Raw genomic sequence first — 24,719 nt, forward strand, 5'->3', positions numbered from 1 at the left:
TCTTTATAAAGTTGCGTATGAAAATGGGAAACACATTTTTCGATTTGGACGAGTCCTTGAGTAACGAGACGGAAACTAATAATACGGAGTATTTAAAATTAGAACATTTGTATGAGGAAGCAAGAAAGAAAGTGAAATAAATGATTTTTACAAGTGATTGACTAATAAATGGCTCGATGTGAAGGTTTTTAGTGTTGTATGTCGCTACGCAGTAAGGAAGGGGTAATAAATAGTACTAGTACCAGGCAGTACATGATTGACGTGAGAAGAAATCGTAGAACATCATCAATCGCATCTGCATGTGAATACCACGTGTCAATATCCAGTGAGAAGGACGGTTGATTCGTTCTGACTTGGTTTCACAGTAAAGTTGACAAAAAATATCCTCAAAGGAATAGTATTAATTTAATCATCTTTTTAAGGCACACAATTAGGCCCCCTCCACGAGATATTTCTTTCCTTTATACAGATGACAATATAAATATATACATATTTATTTCTCTAATAATTAGGATATACTTAATTTTAATTATTCTTAATTACTAATAATGAGCAAAAAAAAAAAAAAGTAGATAATAATGATGATACAAATGGAGGAATCAGCTTCTTCTTCTTCTTCTTCTTCTTCTTCTTCTTCTTCGTCATTTTATTTTTCAAAACGAAGACCAGAGAGAGAGAGAGCTATATTGGAGACGAATCCCTAATTCTTCTCGGGTCTTAATCTGCTGAATTTGTTCATCTCTTTCTTCTTCAGGTACGCTCAAAACTACTCCCCCTAATTCGTCATCTCTTCGATCTGATTGTGCTCAATCCATTTCCCATTTTCAATTTTTATCTGCTCTTGAATTTTTTGCTCAATCTTGTGCATAAGTCGTGTTTTGGCTTTTTATAAAGCATGGCTCGATTTCGTCTTTGTTAATTTGTCTGGTGATATATTGTTAGGGTTTGATTGGTGGATAAAAAAGGAAGCTGAATCAGCTTCAGATTTGTATTTGTAAATTTTTTTGCTCCGATCAAGACAATAAGAAGGCTTTCTGAGGAGTTATGGGATATCTCAATTCTGTGTTGTCATCTTCGAGTCAGGTTCATGCTGACGATGGACCTGTTAGCGGCGGCGGCCTCAGGTTTGATCTCTTTTACTCCTTTTGTCCCACTTTAATCGTTTCTATGCTGTTCTAGGATTATTATACTTGCTTTTGGAGATGTGTTTCAGTTAATCTAGATTGGAACATTTAGATCTCTTTCTCTTAGGTGGATAGAGGAGTTTCTTCTTCTCAGTAAATGTCTTACATTTTTCTTATGTTGTTGAAGAACTTAGAGAATAATCATGTCTTAGCAATCTACCTTCTCCTGTCTAGTTTTTATTATCCTTCTGAATTCTGATTTGATACCTTGTCTTGGTTGATTTCTTAACTCTGGCGTTATAGTAGAACTCGTGATTCGTATGTAAGTCTGCAGTTTAGATATCTAATTATATGTTAAGGCATTGGCATTGTTCCTAGACATGTGATGTGACTGTAGATGCTGCTGCTGCTGTCAGTTTTTATTGTTTAGATAGATTTTAATGTGATGACGACATTTGTAAACTTATATATATATATATATGCAGTCAAAACGGGAAGTTCAGCTATGGATATGCAAGCTCTCCTGGTAAAAGATCTTCAATGGAGGACTTCTATGAGACTAGAATCGATGGCGTTGATGGCGAAATAGTTGGTCTATTTGGTGTCTTTGACGGTATACATGTCTCTCTGATTTACAGGAACTAATGTGTTGCTGACTTTATCTTGCATGTAACAATTTCCAGTACTTTCTAGCATATGGAGAATTGTGTATCACTTATCATTATGTAGAATTAGACATATAAGTTCTGAGTTTTCATATGGTAAACTGATGATTTAGTAAGGTTCTGTTTCTCTTGGTACATAGGAACCATAATTCGTAAACGTCTATTGATCAAATAATAGCCTTAAGCATTTATCGTCTTTACTTATTTTTTACATATTAAGGTGCTCTAAAGAGGGCAATATGGTTATGTAGCTAATGTTTATATCCAGGTCATGGAGGTGCACGTGCCGCTGAATATGTGAAGCAAAATCTGTTCAGTAACCTGATCAGGCATCCAAAGTTCATCTCTGATACCACAGCAGCTATAGGTTATTTTAACTAATGATCTTGTTAGCCAGATAATTCATTAAATAGACACATCAAGGTGCCTAATTTATCCTTCTGATTATTATTTTCATTTGCTTGCTTCTCTTTTTCAGCTGATGCATACAACCAAACAGACTCGGAGTTTCTCAAATCAGAAAATAGTCAGAACAGAGATGCTGGTTCAACAGCGTCAACAGCCATCTTAGTTGGTGACCGTTTACTTGTTGCAAATGTAGGGGACTCTAGAGCTGTTATATGCAGAGGTGGCAATGGTAATGCTTGTTCATTTTTATACCAAATTTCCCTGCTTTGACGATTGCACATTGCATGCAGTTTGACCAAGTCATTAGGAGTTGAATGTTAAGAGATCCAAAGCGAAATATAAATTGATAGTTTGTCAAACAGTATATGCAGGTCTTCGAGTCATAACTAACCCCTAATAATTATAATCACATGATAGCCCTTATATATGACATTTGCAATAAGTCCCTCTATTTTGTGTGGTACTAATTTGATTCTTTTGTCAAAGCTATTGCTGTATCCCGAGATCACAAGCCTGATCAAAGTGATGAGCGTCAAAGAATTGAGGATGCAGGAGGATTTGTCATGTGGGCTGGTAAGAAACTTTTTTTTAATGGAAACTTCTCTTATTTGAGTGTATATATCAATTGCTTAACTGGAATTATGCTAAAAGGAACATGGAGAGTTGGTGGAGTTCTTGCTGTTTCTCGTGCATTTGGCGATAGGTTGCTGAAGCAGTATGTTGTTGCTGATCCGGAGATACAGGTATTGACTTAACGCCAAAACTTCCTTCCACATTTTTAAACATTGACACCTTGTTATTACCAATTTAACTTAACCTGCATTGAATTTTGATCAAGTTAGCTATGGGGTAATGAAGTGACTATTTTGTGTTACCTCATACACTATTTTTCTAAAATAACTTCAACAATCTTCGCTCGTTCACTCATTAGCATAAGTTAAATCTCAGGAGGAGAAAGTTGATAGCTCTCTCGAGTTTCTCATTCTTGCAAGTGATGGTCTCTGGGATGTCGTATCTAACGAGGTAGAACTACCGTTTGATTTCTAAGCTTCCCTATTAAAATTTCCAATCTTCAGACTTGAAAACCCATCCCGTCTCTGCTCAAATTTTATTTTCAGGAAGCCGTAGGCATGATCAAGACGATAGAAGATCCCGAGGAAGGTGCAAAGAGACTGATGATGGAAGCTTACCAAAGAGGAAGTGCAGACAACATAACTTGTGTCGTCGTACGTTTCTTTTCAGACCAAGCAGGAGGAGTAGGTTCCAGCAGCAACAGTGTCCCAATCGATCATGGTATCAATCCGGACTCATCAACCTAGTTTTAACATTGGTAACGTCCATTCGGTGTGATCTCAAAACAGGTGAATCCGGGAGATTATATATTGTTATAGAAAGGTCGAAGGTTTTCAAGAATATACAGACAAAAAACTCACACACGAACGTTTTTTTTCTGTGTCGTGTTATATCTTTTGTTGTTGTTACTTGTTATACATTTGTTAATTGGGCATGTAGCGAAACATAGAATAAGTGTATTAGTACAAGTTCTGATTCATTCTACCTTTTGTCTGAGAAATTTGTGGTTTCATGGATATACCTGCTTTTACAACATTGATATCAATCAAATTTTAAAATGAATAAGTGAATGGCGTTGACAAAAATATTAGGTGAAAACGAGTACAATAAAATAGTAAAAACAAAAGTTGCAACTGCCACCCAACAACACCAGACTAACCAATCCACCTGACTAATACTCAATCTTAATCCTTATCTTCTCTATCTCAGTCCCATCTTCTGTCCCAAAACCGCGAGCTGCTCAACAAGCTCAGTTCCAGTAAGGATCTCTGTGGCTCCGTATATAATGTTCTTTGCCATCTCCTGTCGCTGCGAGAGCTCCTGCAAACTGCTATACTCTATGTAGTTACCTCCACCAATCATGAAAACAATGGCTTCTTTGAAAGGCCCCTTCACATAGCTATTACCATTAGATCCTGACTTCGAAACTCTCGGATCCAGCATGAGGTATGAATCGGTTTCTGGGTTTGGTTTTCCCTCAGTTAAGGCTTCAACTGTCCGTGCCACCGCCAGTTGCTGATCACTTGATAAGAGATTCTTGACTCCTGCAGTGACTGCGCTTATAGACTGACCATAAAGCTTCCCAGCCCAGTCAACAATGTTGCTTCTGCTTGCTGAGTCTGCCGAGGCTGCCAAAGACACGTTAAGAGACTTGATCTTTTTCACGTACTGAAACGCTCTTGTATCAGCTTCAGCTTCACGCAATGCCTCTTCAACAACTTCAACTTCAGCCTGGTCGATGGTTTCCAAGGAGATTAGGTACATGATGGCAAACCGTAGCTTGTCCATTTTTGTACCTTTCCCTTTCAAAACAGATAGAAGCTCGCTCGTGTCTATGCTACCTCTCACCATCATCTCATTCTCTACCTTAGTGAACACATCCAGAGACCGCTCCTTGATCTCTCCTAGTAGCGCAGTCGCGATGTTAGTATGCTTATCAATCACCTGCTTCCTCTCAGTCAACTGAGGAAGTGAGTTCACAGCATTCATCAGATGCTTAGTGTTCCCAATCAAATCAGTCCCATCAAACTCTGCAATACCGCTCCCACCACCTCCGGTTCTCCTATTAACCTCTTCCACATCTTTCTTATACTTGTTCAGCTGTGTCTCAATCTCCAAAGCGACTTCAGGAAACTCTAAAGAACCATTTTCTGACCAGAACAGATCTGAACTGTCTACAAACGCTTCCTTCTTTTCCCCTGGCAATTTCAATCTGTTAAGCTTTAGACCCAAAACATCGTGAACAAGAGGCCTGTATCTGAAGTCATGCTGTATCCCAACAGAGAGTTCAAAGTTCCTATCGAAAATACACAACAAAGGCCGTTGAAACGAACTCATGAAACCTCCTCCACCACCACCAACACTACCTTCGGTAAACAGATTGTTCTTGGACAGAAGCTGATCCCTAAGTTTCTGATCCAACGAAGAAGCAACCATCTCCGCTGGTCCACCACGAGAACATCGTATCACAGGAACCACACCAAGCGTTGCCAATACACAGAAGAGACCATTAGAGACCTTTTCGATAATCTCCTCGATCTCTCTATCTCCAGCTGATGGATCATTCAACTGAAGATAAACAGAGTCCTGAGCAAGCGAAAACATGTTATCTTCCAAAGTCACAAACTCCAGATACTGATCATGCACCGACGCGAATCTCGCAACGGAACCGGAGTTCTTCAGAGTCCCCGAAGCGAGATTCTCGAGGAGAGGACGAGGGATACGAGACGAGAAATTGAGGTGATAGGTGTGGTAGAGAGATCTGGAAGCATCGGAGACGATTTTATCGATGTTGGATTGAGTTGGTTGGAGAAAGTAGACGGCTGCTGCATCAAGAACAGGTGATCGGACTTTTTTATCGATGTGTAAAGGAAGTGTAACGCCTCCTTGTTTAAGAAGATCCTTCACTTGCATCAGAGGAGCGATGATCTTCTCACCGAAATCAAGGCCTTGTAACATTCCTCGTTTGGATTCAGAGGTTGGTTCAGGTTCAGCATCCGGATTACACATTCTGCAAAAAACCAAACGTATAAAACATCAACCAAAAAAAATTGAGACCATGCAAAACTTGAGGAGCAAAAAAAAAAAAAGTTACCCATCTGTTTGTGGCGGAGATTGAGAGCCATGGAACTGTTGTAGGAAATGTGTTAGTGAAAATTCTGAGAATCCCAGATTGTGTATTTTAACAATAGAATTAGAGGATGGGGAAGAAAGAGTTTGGTTGATTTGAGGCACCACTACTGTCTCTATTGATACCAAAGTTCATACCATTGAAGACGATGGCATAACAGTAAATTAATGTCTAACATAATCAACTGGGCTAATCCCTTCAAGGCCCAAAACTGAAAAATAGAAGATTAAACCCAAATCGGATTATGATTTTAGGTTTTAGATTGAGCTAATGATAGATGATGACATTGTCTCTTACCAACAACAAAATAGCTAATTGAATATGATCATTCTATGGAACATGTACGAAAACAATATTAGTTAGGAAATGATACAACCTTCGATTCTGAGTGAAAGAGCAATCAAGTTTAGAGAAAGAAAGCAGAACAATAGGAAAAATTGTAATCCTTGTGGGTTTGTGTATATCGAGTTAAAAATGCTCACAAGGTCGGTATTGAGCTAGATTGTGTCTATAATTGATAAGCTATCAACTCTTTGCACCAAGAATACAAAACTAGCACTAGGGAAGATGATTACACACTGCTACTTTGCGTGGTGAGAGATGATGTTAGCCACTCCCTGATTTCAAGGTATTACTCAACCTGAAGGAGAAGAAGAAGCATATTTGAGAGCTTTGCTGAACAAAAAAACTTTCTGGGACTATTATTTCTCATGTGCTTACCAGTCTAAGCCCTCGAAAAGTCCTTCGCCTTTCACAGCACAAGTTTTGAAGATTGCCCATTGACGGCTCTTTATCTTGTGCAACTCCAAGGCCTCTGTCACAGCTGCATCATCGAGTGCACCTGGTAGATCCTGTTATATAACATAACCAGAACTGTCACTACATACAGTATATGAAAAACCAAACACATGTGGTACGGATTCTCTCTATGAGGTTCAGATTGAACAGTGGCTTTGGTGAATTTATTGGAACTTAGCGGTGAGGTAAACAGCTTGACATAGATAATACTAACCTGCTTGTTTGCAAATATAAGAACCATTGCACCTTTCAATTCCTCTTCCTGTAAATAGATTCCGAAACACGAGTTAAGCCTCAGTGATAAAAGCATTCTCTATAGCAACAAGTCATGATCACCAGTTCCCTTCCCAAGAATGTCTAATTTTGACTACACCGGCTTTGGCTTTACCCCTTAGGTACTAACCCGGGAGATCTAGAGTTTGGTGACATCTACCACAAGGCTTACTGACGCTCAAAGAACATTGCGTAGCAACATTTATAGCGTCTAGAACAGTTTCTAAACAGAATTAGTATTGTATTCCCAGTAGAGCTACAACCCTGAAAGCTTTCCCGTCATCTATCAAGAGAGTTTTAAACCAATTACATTGGAAGAGAAAACTTTAAGCAGTTTTTTACCTCCAAAATTGCATGGAACTCCTCTTTCGCCACTCCGATTCTATCTGTATCACTTGAATCAACAACATAAATCACTGCTTGTGTGTTTGGGAAGTAGCATCTCCAATATGGCCTGATGCTCGTTTGTCCACCTGCTCACAAGAAAATTCTAGTTAATCATTCTCCATCGAAGCAATAGAATACTCTTCTAATTCACATGTTAATGTCACAGCTATTCATGGTATGAAAGATGATAATATAGAGCATGAAAATCATGGACATCGTGTTACCATCTTTCCATATACAATGATGTTCTAGTTTCTCACAGTGTCACTAGAGTTAGATCTGCTATCATGTGATTAATCAATCACTTGCCCTTAAAATCTACTACTAGTCAACACTAAATAAGACAAACTGGATCCATAAGAACACGCTTTGATCAATATCTATCTAATGCATATACAATATATGTCTCCCTTCTCTGTATATCAAAAACTGTTCTGAGGCAACTCAAATTAGAAGCTTAATGCATCATAATATAACATCTTCATACCCCAAACACACATAATGGAAACGTACCTAAATCCCAGACCTGAAACTTGATATTGTTGTACTGCACAGTCTCAACGTTAAATCCAATTGCTGCAAATCAGAACAAAAGCAAAATTGACAAACATGAAACTCAAATCAGCTGCGAACAAAGTTTCATCCATTGCGGATAAAATCGTGAGATGTACATACTCGGAATCGTGGAGACCACCTCCCCCATTTGAAGCCGATCTAAAAAAACACACAGAGACCAACAAACAAAAAAATGCAACTCAACACAAAAACGTCCAAATCAAAAAACCTAGCCAATTAAATCATCTATATGCTCAGAAGTGAGTTTAGATTCAGAGAGAATGGTTTACAGAGGATAGTGGTTTTTCCGGCATTGTCGAGACCGAGGACGAGGATACGAGCTTCTTTGTTTCCAAACACGGATGAGAACAGTCTCGTGAACACGATTCCCATATTCTTGTTCTTCTGATCGGGATCAGATCATACGATCTAAGAGAGATTCGTCTCTTGGACCATCGAGCTCTCTCTCTTCACAGAGAAGAAGAAGAGCAGTGGAAGGAAGGAAGACGAGCGAAATAGCTCCGAGATTTAGCGATTTCTTAAACCCTCTGAATCAGCCAGCGGGTTTACATATGGGCCAAAATTAATCATCTGAGCCCAGTATATGGATATGGGTTTTACTGATTTCCTCTAAAAGAAAATCACATAATGTTTTTTTTTTTTTTTTTTTTTTTTATTTAGAGATCGTGAGTAATTTGATTTCTTGTGCAATTTGACTTCCCCACTTAGTTTTTTTTCACTGGAAAACCCCACATACTTTGACTAATCCTCATAAACTATAGTATTTATTATGTAAATTTTGCTAGTGGCCAAGATTATAATGATGGCCATTATTTGTTTAACTAGTCCACAACCACATGGAAGATGTTTTTTTAAATATTTAAAGGTATTTTATATAGTCGGAAAGAGATGTAATGAAAAAACAATTTTTATTAGATATGATCATGATGTCACACAATTTTTTTACAAAGTTCTTAAATTCTTACAAAAAAAAAAAAACAAATGTAAAAGATAATTTGAACAATATCTTCGAGAACTCAGTCTAGAATAACAGACTGTAAAATTTTACGGGAACATACACCATAAATATATCCAAAAAAGAATGTAATAAGTGAAAAGAAAAAAAAACACAGAATTGTTTAGAAGTTTTATGTAGTAGACGCGGACGCGGCTACTCGGCGCCGCGAAGGACGACAGCTCAACTACTCAAGGGTGTAAAAAATGTCAAAATAGAATCCAATTCTGTTTTGTTTTATAGTAGTACTGTAGTAGTATAGTATTATAAACTCAAGTGCTCAACCCATCCACTATCTGAAACGTGTCCCTTTATGTTAACTCTTTCACGCACACAAACACAGAATATCTTAAACTAGATACGCTTGAGCAAAACGATTTGCTGCTAATTGCTTTTTCTTTTTCTTTCTTTGTAATATTTGCTAATTGTTGTTCTTATTAATGGAGAGAATATTAATTTGTCGAAAAGAAACGGAGGATATCATTTTGCTGAAAAGAATTGGAGAATACCAGTTGACTTGATGTATTTTTTTGGTTATTTATTAGTAATCTAATACTATGTGACTGCATATTATTCAGACTGTTTTTTTTTTTTTTTGGTGATATTATTTTTCAAGTCGAATAGATTTTTAAGTTTTTAAAGATTTTGTAGTCAACCTTTAGGCTTAAAGTTCTGGAGAACGGTCGATGTAGATCGATATTTTCATGTGGAACTATAGTCTAAGACTATGTATGATTTATTTATATCTGAACATGTATGATTTATTTTCATGTACGATTTCAAAGGACTAGAAAAAAGGCCACTGATGTACATTTTTGTTAATAAACCTAAGTCTTCTAGATGTAAAAAAAAAACCAAAAAGCGAATGAAATGTTACTGGCTTATATAATTAGTGAGCTAATTGTATTAACGAGTGTTTTACTACATGATCATAAGAGTAAGATAACTTTTGATATAAACGGAACTGCAAGTCAATAGATGGGTGAAAATCGGAATTGGATAACTTTTGATATAAACGGAACTGCAAGTCAATAGATGGGTGAAAATCGGAATTGGCATAGCTAGATTTAATTCCGATTAAGTGTTATTATGATGGATAGAGATTATGTCGTTACGTAATCAACTTTTGTTTCTGATATTTACATGTACAGCGAATGTTTCTAAGTTTTAAATTGAAGATTATCATGACTCCCCAAATGAGGAAATAAATCTTGCCAAAATTAAAAGCGGGGAAGAAAATGAAAACTGGCAGATTGATCAGACAAACAACTCCGCTGTCAACAGATTGAAGTACAGTACTCTCTGTTTTGACAGCCAACAGTTTGAAGTACATGCAAGGTTTACAAAAAGCAATCTTTGTGACTGTTCCACTCAAAAATATTTAAAAGTGGTTTCTTAAAATATATTGATGTTGTAATGATTTTTTTTTTTAACACTCGAATCCTAATATATATGGTGGATGTACACACATGTACACGTATTAAATCGCATTTTACAATCTTTTTGTGGCTGAAGTGACTAAATAATATTTCCTCAAACTACAGAATTTGGAACAAAAAGGATTTAATATAGCAAACGATAAAACACTACAGAACAAGTAAAAAACCCAAAATTTTGCTCTCTAGTAAAATTTACATTTTCTAGGAATCATGGCTTATGCGAAAGACAATTCTCCAGAAAACTCTCAAAAAAGAAAAAAAAATTAAAGTATATATAAACAAAAAGGCTTAGTGACTTGGAGTAGTAGTAGTAGTGGCTTCGCCGGTATCTTTCACTTTCTCTTCGCCTTCTCTCATCTTCTCCTCCTCGTCGGTCACAACACTACCCTCTTTGGAAATGACCATTTCACCCTCGTGACCACCACATGTACACGTTTTCATAGCTGGCGTCGCTATAAACCTAGGCAAGTCTTCTCCAGCCATTATGACAAGAACCTTCTCCTCGTAAGCTCCGTTCGCCGCCTTATCCCCAGAGCGGCTCTCTTTCTCTTCATCGACGTTCTGACCATCTTCTTCGCCGGAGGAAGACAGGCGCCAGTAAGAACAAGCGAGGATGAGAAGCGCAAAAGCTATTAGTCCAAGCATCGCCGCTAAGCCGCCGAATAGGTAAGGAATCGGCGAGTGCCACGGTGATTGCGGCACCATTCCGTGGTGATTCACGGAGGCTGATGTTGCCGACGTGGGGTGCGTTGCCACACCTTCCAACCTCGAATGAACGCTCAATGGTCTCATTTTTGTTGTTGTTGTTGTTCTTGTAGTTGTGCAGTATCTTTTTTTCTCTTTTGGGTTTTGTGTAAAATGGAAAGATGAGTATGAAACAGAGGAGAAGGTAAGGAGACGTATTTATAGGTATGAACAACTTGGGGACAAAGAAAGTGACGATCTTATTAAATTGATGGAATTTAGTGGAATTAACTTCTTCTTTTTTTAACACTAATAAGTCCCTAATGATAACCAACGTACTGTATTTATATTTTGTAATTCAAAAATATAACGTATTTATTTGATTATAAAAATATATAACAATTTTTAATAATATATATTATAGCAGATAAGTGAAGTTGATTAAATCTCTTGTTAATTGATTGATACTATTGAACAGGGGCAAAAAAAATAAAATCGACAGTGTTATGATTAACCGTTTCGTTTCATATGTATCATCAACATATATGTGGACACTTAACCACTTTTTATTTTTCATTCTTTGGGAGTTGAGATATACACGTAGTCCGTACAAATGGTGGAGGCAGGCAGGCATCGATGTGATTATCCATCTGTTCATGTAGACATTTTGATATATATTTGTTTATATATATTATAATGTAGCTAATCAGGACATAGTGAAAGAGCATATTGGAGTTGAGGTATAGAGTGGAATATGACAATGCCTCCACAATAATAATAGCGAACAAAGGTGATTTGAGGGAGAGCTTGTGGGTTAAAGGGCCAACAATCTCATTTTCTTTTTCTTCATTATTTCCAAAATTTTCAATTGGCCTTCGTGCTTTGATTTGACATATGTACTTATATATTTAGTCTCTCTCTTCTTTTCTTTTCTTGCTCTCTAGGCTTTTTAGCCAGGCTATGTTATGATTCCATTTTTTTCTTTAATTTTGAATTATGGGATATGGACAAGATCATAAGACTATAGAATCGAAAAACCCTTTTTTTTTCTTTCGAGTACCGTTCTCTTCTCTCAAAAGTAAACCCTAGTCTTTTTTCAGATCTGTGACCGGGAAGTCACTCCGGTAGTTGGCGCTTCTCGCCGACGCCGTGAGTGGTTTCCCCTTTCGTTTTGTGCTTTTGTTTTATGGTTCTGCTTTTCATCTTTCTCTTGTATTTCATTGGAGAAAAGTTTACTTTGGTGGAAATAGTAGATCTTCACGGCGAGGGTGTTTGGCTATGTTGGTGGTCAGCTTCTCCAGAGAGGATTGTTGTTGGGTGTCCGAGATCTGTAGATCTGGCGGGTGCTCTGTTCTTGTTGGCGGATCTCGAGGTTTGGTTCTTCGTGAATCCATGGCCATGGTCTCCTCTGTTTCTGTTGTTCGGTAAGCCGGTCTTCTGGCCGTTCTTCTTCGACGCGTTGCTAGAGTTAGATGGAATCGTTTTAGTTGGTTGTTGGTAGTGGCAGTTTTATGGTGTTCCTTAGTAGTATCGAGCAGATTTAGTAGCTTTCGATTGGGATGTCTCGACTCCTTTCTAGGCAGAAGTTTCGTTTTGTTTGAATATGATGGTAGAATCTTAAATTTGCAGAGTTCATTTTTCTTCTTGTTGTGCTTAGTGGGTGATAGCTTTCTCCTTTTTCGTCGGTTTCGTTTATGAGATTGGTGTTTCTTCGAGAAGTTAAGTCTCGCTCCTCGCGTTTTGAAGACTTCTAGTTTGACGTTCTTGGGCGTATCAACGTCGTCGTCACTTCCGGAAGTGAGTGGTCTTGCTTGCCGTGTTATGAAGTCCCTGGTCCTTGGTTACGAGAGATTGGCTCTCATCGTGTTAGGAGGTGGTTGATGTTATTTTTGAGTTGGCCGTGGGCATCCTTGGTAAATCTCATTCGTTTGTGCGGTAGAAGAATAGGTTCTTTGCTCTCTTGGTTCTATTGTTTCCTTTAAGATCTTTTGGCCGGTTGCTTGTGCTTTTAGATTAAGGTTGTTATTTCTTTTCGTTTTTGTTATCAAATGCTGCTGTTATGTTTGGTTTTACATAGTTTCTGGGGAAATCTTGTTTTCCTCCGGCCTTAGTTTCCAGGGACATTCTTGTAGTCCGCCGGCTTAAACCTCCCCTCTTTTGGGCATAGTATTGTACCTTGTATCCTAGCTTGGTTTAAACCAAGTTTATTAATAAAATCAGTTGACAAAAAAAAGCCAAAAAAAAAAAAAAAAAAAGGACAAGATCATAAGATAATTTAAGATCTGATGTTGTTTATGTGGCGAAACACCACATCATATGATAGTTGATCGTAAAGATTGACATTTGTTATTTCAAATGACATATGTGATGTCTGATTCAGTGTAGCTGTAGTCTTGTAGACTACTATGTTTATTAGTTGGATTAGTCTTTTTTTTTTTTTTTACTAGAGAATTATCCAATATCCACGGTAAATTTGAAAAACGTGGTTTGGTTTCCCCTTTTTCCTAAGTTTTTCTTTAACTAATTTCTGCTTTATATTCATCTCACATACTTTCCCACATTACTTGTTTCTGCCACAATTTTTTTTTAATGCTTTGTTTTTGGAAAGATTATAAATTAAGAATCTAACATTTTTATAAACATAACTTGTTCAGATAACGTATACTATAAGAAATTTCGTTGATGTTGGTATATTCGCTTTGGAATATCACCGCAATATTTTGTCGATATGATTTTTTGTATAGTTTCTTTAAGTTCAAGTCAGTAACTTTATAAAAACTTAACACAGAGAATCATAGAACAAAGCAAGAAAGAAAATTAAATATGAGTATCTGCTACATAATTTATTACCAAACAGAAAAAAAAAAAAGAATTAGGAAAGAATAAACAATAAAAACCCCGAAGGGATAAGAAGACCATAGCCATAGTGTTCACTGGCATTAATTCCATTAATCACTATTAACATGATCGAAAATATTAGGATTGTATAATTTCGTTGTGTCCCACGTTTCGTCAGCTTCCACTTGCACTTGCACACCTTTTAGCAGTAGAGGGTACGTTTTTTTCAGCACGGACAATCACCGCTCGTCGTTTTGTACTTATCGTCGCTACTCTCGTATACTCGTACTTCAAAATCAAACGTTCAAAAAATCCGAATGATATGAACAGATTGTTAGACGATGGTGGAATTCTTATTTAATCATTGAACTGGCCGCAAGACGAATATGGACATGTAAGTTAGGAAAGGAATCGAAAGATGTTAGGCCGTGGTGATTGAGGCTACAAACCAAATCAGTTGAAGGGTGTGATTTCTATCATATCAAAACTATGAGTTCACTAATACCCAAAGTACATTCGATGATCGCTAAAAGAGCATCTTAATTAGAACAAGATTATTAAAAACTAAAGACATATAAAAATTCGAAACATGTAAACTCTGTTATTATTTAAGCAATATCCATTTCGCTCGTTGTTTTGCTTTACCTAAAGGGCAAGTTTTTCGTATGAGGCAAGGCCACTTGGATATGAAATACTCCACAAACTTTATTCCTATGCATATCATTTTGTCTATTATAAAAATATAGCAAGCCAAAGCTTTTTTTCGTAAAACAAATCTCCAATATTTAATTGCAATTTCGGTGGATAATCGGATTCCACTTTTGTACTTGAACGGCCACTTCTTTCTTATTAGTAACTTTCATTCAAAATTTTAAATGATTTAAATACATTTCAACTATAATAGAAATTGTTGGCGAGAGTCGACCAATCACCAAAGGAAGCTCATGTCAGATTACATCCACATAAATATATTATAGTATTGCTGTTTATATTCCAACTTTATTAGTATAAAGTTAGTTAATTGATGAGGATTAGCGACAAAAATATTGTATTAAACTAGATGGGGGTAAAAACCATACTTAATTATTTAAATAAGCAAAAGAATATATTCCCAACTTGAGTTTTTGGGGTGTGGTGACGTACAAACTTCTCTTCTAGATAAGGAACTATGCACTACCAATTTTTTAAACTATGCACCACAAATTTCTGAAGTCTAATTATCAAAATGATGAAATCTAAAGAAAAAGTAGTATTTAACCCTACTACAACTCATGAGTCACGACTTTCAGCTTAGCTACTATTATGCTAAGATTACTTCATTTGATCTTAGTGTTATGTATATCTGAAGTCTGAACTTAATTAAACAAAAATAAATAAATAAATATATATATATATATATATATTTGAATTAATAAATTCAATCTACAAACCATTTATGTATTCTTTTTTTTACATATACGAAAAATGTATAGTATGTAGACACGATTTATTTGCAAAATTTAGATACAAAAATTCTCTTCTACCATTTTAGATTCTATTTGTTTTTTTGTCTGTTGGGTCTTTTATTTTCACGTTACTGGTGGTAAACAATAATAAAGGATAGTTACTAATAAAGATAAAATTGATGCGAGGAAAACAAGGAGGAATTTAAAGTATGGTCATGATCACATTCACAATAGTGGATATTCTATTTAGATCATAAGAACATTGCTTCATTCATTAGCAATGCTCATTCGCCTCATCTGAAATAACCGATTTGATAGGCCACCATGTTTTGCCTCTCCGGCTCTTCTTTATTTGATTTGAGTTTAAACAATCATTCTTAGATTGAAATTCCAAAGTGAAACTGAAGTTTAAAATACAAATTTATTAAGGATAATTAAAATTAAAGAGAAAGTTGAGATTAATCCATATAGCTCGTTTGAGCCTATAGTCTACAATATTCTTATACGTGAGCAACCGTCTCTTTTTTAAAAATCGTCAAATTAAAATCATACCTTTTTCATGACAATGAGACTTGGATATAGTTTACATCAGATTCTAATTGGCCCCTTTTTATTAAAAAAGATATATAATTAATTATGTAACCTGGCTTCTTACAAAAACTGTCTCTTATTTTTGTTTTTATAAGGTTATTTTTATAAAACTTCGAAAATGAATGTATTGTAGATACATAAATAATACATATATAGTGTCCTTCAAATCAGAAAAATCTTACATATCCAAAATATTACGAAGACACATATATAAGAAACAATAGTTTTGTGTTTCTATCTAAAAGAAGCCAAAACACATACCTAATCGAATTTCAAACCGAATTATAACGTAACAAGAACACTGATACAAATCACTATCTATCATTCCTATTTTATATTAGGGATAACGTTTTCGCATACTAACGGTTTCATATTTTCGTCTTATAGTGGATATATAGTAACCAAACAAATGGAATCCAACATTAACCCCCAAAAAAACAAACAAATCGAATCCCGTGAAATAAAGTATCATCATCATATCTAATCCTTTTTCTATTTCTTTGAGAAAATTAGTCTAATCCTTCACTGAATTTAGCACCTGCTTCTCTCGTAGAATAAACTTAACTACCTTTAAGTCTTTTTCTATTTTTTTTTTTGTCATCTAGAATTTTATTGATATAACTTTGTGGAATACACGGGTGAATTAATTTCTCCAGAATCTAATACCCAAAAAAGGGAAGCAAAGATCGATACTAAAACGTTAAAAGGATACAAAGATAGAAGGAGATCCCATTTGCAAGACAAACCTAAACTGAACAACCCAATACAAAAGGAAACAAACTAAAACCATCCAGGAAAACAATCTATTCTTAACTAATACATATAGAAGATGCCCTCGGCCAACCAACGATAATCCAAACCTCCTATTAAAACTGAACAGCCCTTAAGTCTTTTTCTATATACTTAATTTTTTTTTTCAATCTAATAAGACTGAGTTGACAAAGGAGAAAACAAAAACTGCTTTTGTAGGTCATTTCTTTTATATATTCCGTCTAGAGATGGTGGATTGATTGGAGTGCTTTCATTGTCATATTCTTTGTCTCCCATCCAAAAAAAAAAAAAAAAAAGGTCACTATATATGCAGTTTCACGAACACTATATAGACTAACGTCACAATTTGAGATCTTTTTTTTTTGATGTTGTTGGATATTCTTAGATATTTTGTTTCTTGTTCTTTAAATTGGGTAATAACCATAAATAAATTGATGGGAAGATTAAAAAAAACACACAAAAAGGATAAATTGTTTGTTATCCTCCGGGGAACAGAGAAGATTGTACTAAGTAAAAATTTCATTATCAGCAAAGTATATTTGGGCCTAATTTAATAATAAAGGCCCATTAGGTCCATCTCAAGATTCACCTTCAACTGTTAAAATTTAATCTAACCGGCGGAGCGATGTCTTCGCCTTCGAGTCGGAGAATATTAGGGTTTCAACGGAGGGACTCACTCACTAGTCGACGACTCTTCGATCCTTTCTTCTCCCCCGCCAAAATCCGTCGAAACTTCTTCTTTTTAGCTCTAGTGCTCGATTCTCTGCTTTTTGTCACTTCACGGCTTCGTTTAGGTTCGCATTCCGAGTTTTCGGTATTCGATTTCCCGTTCAATTTGGTCTCCTCCGTTAGAATTTAGGTTTACTGTGTTTGGTGGTATCGATTTTTTTTTTCTTCCTTCTGTTGTTCATAATCCTCTTATTAGCTATCCTTCAAGTCGTTCATGTGTGTGTGATCTTTGCAACACAATGATCCGGAATAGTTCATCTCTTAGCAACTATGATTTCAGAAGATAAGAAGAATTCTGGAAAATTAGTAAATTGAGCTGGATTCAAAATTCTTGTATCATCATGATATATCTGTTTTGTAGGTTTCGTAGAAGTTTCTAATTTGATGGTTTCTTGATTTCCCATAGCTGATTCGATTTTTGTTTTTTTCCTGCAAATTCAGTAGTTCTCTACTAATGTTGTGCTGATTTTTGAAAATCTTTTCTTTGTTTTTTTTTTAACTTAAAAAGGTGGGAGAGATGAATCACGGCCAACAATCTGGCGAGGCAAAGCATGAAGATGATGCTGCTCTTACAGAGTTCCTTGCTTCTCTGATGGATTATACTCCTACTGTATACTTCTCTTTGTACTATTTTAGAATCTTTTTCACTACTCTACTCTGTAATGTAATTGATTGAGTTCTGGATTTGTTTTTTTTTGTTTTTTCCTTCAGATTCCTGATGATTTAGTAGAGCACTACTTGGCTAAGAGTGGATTTCAGTGCCCCGACGTGCGATTGTAGGTATTTCCGTCAAGTTTTATGTGATACTTACAATAAAAGAGCAGAACAGTGGTTGTAATTGGAATTATTGTTGGGTCTTAGATAGGTTTACTAGCAGTTAGATCAGATGTCTTGGTTTAAATCAGCTTAGATGTACTAACTAGGTTTGTCATATGTTTGTATATAACTTTAGGTTCAGCACTCTTGTCTTTGGGATTTACTTTTGGGATTACATCATACCCTTCCATGGTGGATTTAGGTTTTACCTTGTTTGCATTCCTGTGAAATGGTATAATATATAAGTTCATGTTGGACTAGCACTGATAAAGGTTGGCAATTTGAATGTAAACTTCAGATTGTATGCTTAGAATAATGTGTGAATTCTTCTCTTTCCTTCGAATTGAGTGCTCAACATTAATATTTTGAAGTATTTTGAGTTTTGTACTCTTGTCATAAGCTTTCCTGTATATATTCTTGCCTGTTTGTTCTGATATCTTGTTTACTTATTTGACAGAATAAGGTTAGTTGCTGTGGCTACACAAAAGTTTGTTGCAGATGTTGCCAGCGACGCCCTTCAGTAAGTTTTCATTCCCTTCTTCACAAATTTCCATGCCCTTTTCTCATATTTACTTGTATGAAAAGATGTGTAAGCTACATTTTTCCAAAAGCTTAAAGCATTGATACAAGCTCCTGAATAATACAAACTGTGAATAAATTACAGGCACTGCAAGGCTAGACCAGCACCATTTGTGAAAGACAAAAAACAGCAAAAGGTAACATCTGGCGCACTTTCGTTTTGTTTTCCTCTGCAACAAATATGAATTGTCATTTTGTTTTGGATTATGTCAATATAATATTTTCTTAAAACAGGATAAGCGTTTAATATTGACTATGGAAGATCTCTCAAAAGCTTTGCGTGAGGTAAATGCTTCTTCCTCTAATTTCATGCTTCCAGCAGTGCTGACTTTAGACCTCCAAAGTATGAGGAGAAAATGTAGAGGCCTCTTGTTTAGTTATTGAAGCTGTAAATAGACATTGACCATTCCTCTAACTAGTAACTACAAATGGCCTGAAACTAATTCAGTATCACGGAATCAACATAAAATGCATAGAAACATGCCTAAGTGGTTCTAATATTGTGCATTGCAGTAGGGTCAGTAGATAGGTAAAGTTTTACCATCCCATCTTAACAGCTAACTTATATGAGTAAACTTGGTTTGGCAGTATGGTGTGAATGTGAAGCATCCAGAATATTTTGCGGATAGCCCTTCGACTGGAATGGATCCTGCGACAAGGGAGGAATAGGAACCAGGAAGTCTTCATCATCTTTGCCTACTAAGGACGGCCAATGCGTGTCAGATCCCTGATTATCTGTTGTGTTTCCAGTTAAAACAAAACTCAGTTGCCTTCCTAGTCATCAATTACATTACATGTATATTCCATTGTTGTTTGTTTTCTTGACTTGTGTCTTTAGTGGTGTTTGGGTTTTCTACATCACTTATCCTCCATTCTTGTAAGTCTCCAGTCGTGATAATAAGGTAAGTATTCTTTCTTATGAGTTCTGATTAACTGGATAGTGTAGGACTGAACAACCACAATGATAAGCGGCGTTTTGGGGAGAAGCCAAAGCATGGTCGAAGTATCTTTCCATCTAGCAAGCAATGATAAACCCAACAGGTTCTGATTTTAGGTGGCCAGCGCTAGTTAGTAGTTACCTTGGAAATAAAATAGTAAATGACTTTTGGAATTAGGAATTGAAAAAGCTGTTCTGTAATTTCTCAGCTCACCGAATATTCTTTATCTTTACCCAGTAGATAAAAGGAAGTACCAAAATTTTACAGCTTTTAACTTTACTTATCCTCAAATCCATGAAGAACCCACAAAAACAGAAAAACTCAGAAAACAAGTATTTAACCTTTCGTCAGTTTAAACTTTAGTTAATAAGATATGTTTTTACAAAACCTATAAGACGACAAGAACACACATTGGTCTTGTCTTCATACATATCCCCAGGAAAAGGAAGTTGAATATTCTTGCGTTCTTTTCCTGAACTGTTTTGAAATGGTGAATTCTCTTTTTCAGTCTCCAGCCAATCCACATTTCTTTCAGCCACTTCTTCCCGGTTCCGAGACTCACCTCGTACACACTCTCTCTCTCTCTCCGTCTCTGCTTCTGTCTTTCTTTCAGAGTCGGTTTTGTTTTACATGTTGTCTCTTGTTGGTTGCAGACGATACCTGTTATATTCTTCTCCAAGCACATTGATGGAAAACATGAGCAGAAAACAGCTAAACTTAAATCGGACTCTTCAGAGAAAACTTGGGAAGTGAAAATGGATGGCCGTAGACTCACCCAAGGCTGGAAAGAGTTTGTGAAAGCTCATGATCTTCGATAGGCGACATCATTATCTTTAAACACGAAGGAGACATGGTGTTTAGTGTGACACCTTTCGGTCCTAGTTTCTGTGAGATTCAGTACGCACAATGTAACATCAAAAAGGAAGACGACTATAATGATGAGGAAGACGACAATGATGACGAGGAAGACGACGATGAGAATCAGCACAACACTAGTAAGTTTGAGTCTTTTGTTCTTACTGATTTGCTTGAATCTAAACAAAAGAGGATTATATTTTGTGGAAATTATTTTGATACAAAGAAATGTTTTTATGATTCAGGAAATGGTTTGAGGAAGAGGAATCTAAACCCCAAAAGAGAGGCAGAGTCTTTTGAATCATGGGATTACTGTTTTGTAGTAAACGTCACTGCTTCAAATCTCAAAACGGACACAATTGTGAGCACTCGCTTACTTTATTCTTCTTTTCACACATATAATTCATGATCTATAAAAATAATGTGCCTGTGGATTGGTGTTACAGAATCTTCCAAAGAAAGCTGCGAGCTCGAAAGCTTTGAGCAGGAGATGTGACAATATAATACTAGTGAACGAAGAGGGAAACTCGTGGACTTTGAATCTGAGATTTAGAGAATCAGATGGAAGTTACTACATGGGAGGTGGCTGGAAAAGATTCTGTAGTGAAAACAAACAAAAAGAAGGAGATTTGATTGCGTTTAATCTAGTTGGAGACGGTGAATCTAACCCAATGCTCTGTATCTGTTCGTCGTATATGGGTAGCTTCACCATCATCTCCAGGACAAAACAGATTTGTCACTCTGAGTCTCACAAGTTACAATATCAAAAACTCCAAACTTGTAAGCTCGTGGATCATGATAAAAGAAAAGTCTTTGTATGGTTTCTCTCTGATTATGTTTTGTTTTTTTTTGATAAAATATTGACTTGTGTGTTTTTTGGTTTGTGCAGACTCTTCCGGTAGAGTTCACAAAGATCAATGGCATTAACAACAATCACAAGAAGATAATTCTGGAGGATAAACATGGTGTGAAGCGGTTAATCAAGTTGGTTCGAGATGGACCAAACTATGGAAGAAGAGGATTGGGAAAAGGATGGAAACTTTTCTGTAAAGCTAATGATGTACTGAAGGTAGGTGAGCCTTTTGAGTTGAAGCTACTTTGGAAAAACAAAACTCCTCTACTTAAAGTTTTGGTCCAAGGCTAAGGAGGAAGAGGAACCAATCTATGTCTGAAAGATAAAGTCTTTTGGGAAAAACAGAGTACTATAATTAACTAATGTCTCTCTAAATCTGATAGTTAATGTTTTTAATTGTTGTTTTTAGTTGTTGTACTTGTATCGTTGAGTGAAGTCATATCAGACGAAAGTCACTCTTTTTATCGAAACTTTTCTGAAGTTGTTTGTATTCTTCGCCTATCATTATGAAAAAAGTGACCGTATCTGACAAAGCTAAAACCAATTTGGTAGCAGAAGGGGTTAGGGTTTATTTCTTTTGAGGAGGGTGTTTTTTTTTCTGGATCAATGCAAAATCCTCTTTCTGGTCAAGTGATTAAACTTTAACAATGGCGGATTCAGTTCTTCAATCTCCAAAAAACCCACATTTCTTCCAGGCTCTACTTCCCGGCTTCGACTCCTACCTAGTACTGTTGTCTCTGTCTCTCTTCAACGATTATATATATAGCTTATTGAAAGAGATGGTTTTGTTTTAATTTCTTTTGTTTGCATTTTTGTTACAGAACATTCCTGTAACCTTCTTCTTGAAGCACCTCCAAGGAAGAAACGAACACAAGACTGCGAAATTGAGAACGGGCGCTTCAGATACAGTGTGGGAATTGAAAATTGAAGGTGGCCGGAGACTCCATGGTTGGAAAGAATTTGCCAGAGCACATGATTTTCGTATTGGTGATGTCATTGTTTTCAGACACGAAGGAGATTTTGTGTTTCATGTCACTGCATTGGGACTCAATTCCTGTGAGATTGAATATAGTACTTCATCTCGTAGCATTGATGATGATCGTGATAATCATCAGGATAACATTGGTAAATTTTCTATCTTTTTCTATGAAGTGTACTCAAAATCTGAATAGGGAAGCAAATTTGGAAATTTATTAATTGGTTTGGCTTCAGAAATCAGACCAATGAAGAAGAGAGTGAAGAAGAATCCAAGGAGAGAAGAAGATTCTTCATCAGAGCATTCTTGTTTTGTAGCAAATGTCTCAGTCTCAAACCTCCAAGAAGATAAAGTGGTTTGTTAAATTTCTCTAAGCAAAAATCTTGTACTCATAGTTTGAATTAGTTAGCCTGAGAGATTGATTTAAAGTAACTCATGTTGTCAAACTGATGACGGCTTTGCAGTATGTTCCAATGAGTTTTGCGAGGTCAAATGGTTGGACCAAAGCATGTGGTAAGGTTGTTCTTCTTAACCAAATGGGAAGATCATGGAACTTAAGCTTAGATCACGACAAATCCGGCATCAAAACTTATCTCAGACACGGCTGGAGAAGCTTCTGCAATGCCAATGGAATGAACCGAGGTGGCCATACTTTCAAACTTGTCCAAAATTCAGGAACGCCTGTGATCCGTTTGTGCCAAGCAGGATGTAAACCAGACGCAGAATCCTCCTCGTCAGATTGTTCATATTTTGCGGGATCTCTCACGCCTTCGAGCTTTAATAATGATGCACTGGTGAGTGCAAACTTCTATTGCAAAGATGATTTGACTGAACTCTTTTGTTTGCATGACTTGTGGATGTTTAATCTGATGTTGCAGTATCTTCCAAAAGGGTTTGTGAGCTCAAATGGTTTAAATAAAGATTGTTGTGATGAGATGGTTTTGAAGAATGAATATGGTAGAACATGGAATTTAGTTTTGAGACACCGTAAGTCAAACAACACTGTTGTTATGTCACGAGGCTGGAGATGTTTTTGTGAAGTAAACGGGTTAAAAGCTAGAGATTCCTTCAAGTTTAAACTGGTTAGAACCGGGGCAAGACCTGTTCTCTGTTTGTGCCCTGCAGAAACAAAGCGTGACACAAAGGTAGTAGAGTGTTCAGAAGGCAGGGATGTAGATTCCCTCTCCACAGATCCTAGTAGCGGAGAAGAGAGTAGTGAAACCGAGGAAAGTGAAGTTAAGAAGAACATTAAAGATAAGGGGAGAGACAACAATATGTTTAAGGAGGATAGTGAAGAGGAGAGCATTGAAGACAATATAGAGAAAGAGAAGCATTGCTCAAGACCAGGAGCTTCATCTTCATCAAGTCAAAGCCGGTTTGTGACATTAACGATTACACCATACTCTTATAGAGACAATAAGCTGGTAAATCTCGCTTTCTCTGTTACATCATTGGTTTTTTTTTTAGATGTGTTCTGGTGTGGTCAGTGATTTTCCTCAATCAAATCTTTTGTGCAGAGACTTCCGCTTCATTTCACGCGGGTGAATGGCATCAAGAAGCCAGGAAAAATAACTCTGTTGAGTCAAGACGGAGTTAATCAAATGGTGCGTCTTTTAAAAGACCACGATAACGGAAGACTGAGACTAGGAAAAGGCTGGAAAGGATTCTGTCAAGCTCATAACGTAAAGATAGGAGAGTCCTTTGTGTTGGAACTCATTTGGAAGAAAGATGCAAGTCCTGTGCTTAAGTTCTGCACCAAATCAAACTCTGTTTGAGACTCTTTATGTCGGCAGCTCGAGAGAAGAAAAGAAGTTTGTGGCGTATGAACATCTCTCTCTCTCAAGTAAATATTGGATTCTGCAGGAATGTGGAGAAAGAAATTGTGTCCTTGTTGACAGCGTTTCTCTTGTTGCTTCTGACTAGATGTCAAGTGGTTTGAATCTTGTTGAGGGTTCCGGTCAACGTTAGAACTTACCGGGACATGTGGTTAAACACTGTCTGGTAACTTTTGTCTAATTGTCCAAGAAGAACCGCTATGACTATAATATCGCAACAATTAAAATGTGATCAATTCAGGAAGCAGAGAGAAACCATCCATAATATTGTTAGAGAAAGATATAGATCAGAAAAGCCAAAAAACATTATTCTCCGGACTCTGCTAAGATTTTCATGTGAGTTATGCATGCGGTAAATGAAAGCCAGTCTTCTTGTGTGCTCTCTTGGGAAGAATTTTCTCCTCAGAGAGAATGTGAAGACAACGGTAAACTATGATTAACT

At 36.5% G+C, this 24,719-nt stretch overlaps 5 protein-coding genes and 3 pseudogenes across 10 annotated transcripts in view; 5 read left to right on the top strand and 3 right to left on the bottom strand.

Annotated features, from left to right (window-relative positions):
• Window positions 1-428: 428 nt before the first annotated feature.
• LOC104721663 (putative protein phosphatase 2C 59) lies at window positions 429-3,770 on the top strand. Its single transcript, XM_010439697.3, has 9 exons — window positions 429-754; window positions 943-1,124; window positions 1,610-1,737; window positions 2,058-2,156; window positions 2,268-2,426; window positions 2,684-2,770; window positions 2,849-2,940; window positions 3,146-3,220; window positions 3,316-3,770. The coding sequence occupies exons 2-9, from the start codon at window positions 1,045-1,047 to the stop codon at window positions 3,514-3,516; spliced, it is 921 nt and encodes a 306-aa protein (XP_010437999.1). The 5' UTR covers window positions 429-754; window positions 943-1,044; the 3' UTR covers window positions 3,517-3,770.
• LOC104721662 (SEC1 family transport protein SLY1 pseudogene) lies at window positions 3,757-6,047 on the bottom strand (annotated as a pseudogene). The gene is made up of 2 exons (XR_015571439.1): window positions 5,865-6,047; window positions 3,757-5,780 (listed from the first exon to the last, which is right to left on the bottom strand). The product of XR_015571439.1 is annotated as an SEC1 family transport protein SLY1 pseudogene (transcript).
• Window positions 6,048-6,305: 258 nt separating this feature from the next.
• The window catches only part of LOC104721664 (ADP-ribosylation factor 1), a 34,781-nt gene continuing 16,367 nt past the window's right edge, over window positions 6,306-24,719 (bottom strand). The window contains exons 2-8 of one of the 2 annotated variants that reach the window (XM_010439698.3): window positions 8,204-8,432; window positions 8,034-8,072; window positions 7,872-7,934; window positions 7,314-7,444; window positions 6,913-6,960; window positions 6,621-6,751; window positions 6,306-6,540 (exon numbers count right to left, since the gene is read on the bottom strand). In XM_010439698.3, coding sequence (XP_010438000.1) covers window positions 6,507-6,540; window positions 6,621-6,751; window positions 6,913-6,960; window positions 7,314-7,444; window positions 7,872-7,934; window positions 8,034-8,072; window positions 8,204-8,306 — 549 coding nt within the window. In that variant the 5' untranslated portion in view covers window positions 8,307-8,432 and the 3' untranslated portion in view covers window positions 6,306-6,506. Of the gene's footprint in view, window positions 6,541-6,620; window positions 6,752-6,912; window positions 6,961-7,313; window positions 7,445-7,871; window positions 7,935-8,033; window positions 8,073-8,203; window positions 8,452-24,719 lie in introns of both variants that reach the window. The other variant, XM_087473166.1, reaches the window with a different exon arrangement.
• LOC104721665 (protein GLUTAMINE DUMPER 1 pseudogene) lies at window positions 10,429-11,352 on the bottom strand (annotated as a pseudogene). The gene has a single exon (XR_015570632.1). The product of XR_015570632.1 is annotated as a protein GLUTAMINE DUMPER 1 pseudogene (transcript).
• On the top strand, window positions 12,729-13,123 carry LOC109127228 (uncharacterized). The gene is given in 1 exon segment (XM_087471733.1): window positions 12,729-13,123. A coding segment is annotated over 1 exon segment (96 nt). The 5' UTR covers window positions 12,729-12,872; the 3' UTR covers window positions 12,969-13,123.
• Window positions 17,032-19,739, top strand: LOC104721667 (transcription initiation factor TFIID subunit 10). Of its 2 annotated transcripts, none has more exons than XM_010439704.3 (7): window positions 17,032-17,490; window positions 17,934-18,035; window positions 18,137-18,201; window positions 18,699-18,761; window positions 18,906-18,957; window positions 19,055-19,105; window positions 19,409-19,739. In XM_010439704.3, the coding sequence occupies exons 2-7, from the start codon at window positions 17,943-17,945 to the stop codon at window positions 19,487-19,489; spliced, it is 405 nt and encodes a 134-aa protein (XP_010438006.1). In that variant the 5' UTR covers window positions 17,032-17,490; window positions 17,934-17,942; the 3' UTR covers window positions 19,490-19,739. The 2 variants fall into 2 exon arrangements, with proteins under 2 accessions (XP_010438006.1, XP_010438005.1); XM_010439703.3 differs by having other exon boundaries at window positions 17,312-17,510.
• On the top strand, window positions 20,105-21,999 carry LOC104727634 (B3 domain-containing protein REM7-like; annotated as a pseudogene). The gene is made up of 5 exons (XR_015571440.1): window positions 20,105-20,323; window positions 20,412-20,753; window positions 20,859-20,974; window positions 21,060-21,393; window positions 21,503-21,999. The product of XR_015571440.1 is annotated as a B3 domain-containing protein REM7-like (transcript).
• LOC104721666 (B3 domain-containing protein REM14-like) lies at window positions 21,896-24,524 on the top strand. The gene is made up of 6 exons (XM_010439701.3): window positions 21,896-22,191; window positions 22,288-22,591; window positions 22,679-22,797; window positions 22,907-23,236; window positions 23,321-23,866; window positions 23,960-24,524. The coding sequence occupies exons 1-6, from the start codon at window positions 22,114-22,116 to the stop codon at window positions 24,215-24,217; spliced, it is 1,635 nt and encodes a 544-aa protein (XP_010438003.2). The 5' UTR covers window positions 21,896-22,113; the 3' UTR covers window positions 24,218-24,524.

Source organism: Camelina sativa, chromosome 11, assembly GCF_030686135.1.
Source record: "Camelina sativa cultivar CO46 ecotype springtype chromosome 11, ASM3068613v1".
NCBI classification, from domain to species: domain Eukaryota; kingdom Viridiplantae; phylum Streptophyta; class Magnoliopsida; order Brassicales; family Brassicaceae; genus Camelina; species Camelina sativa.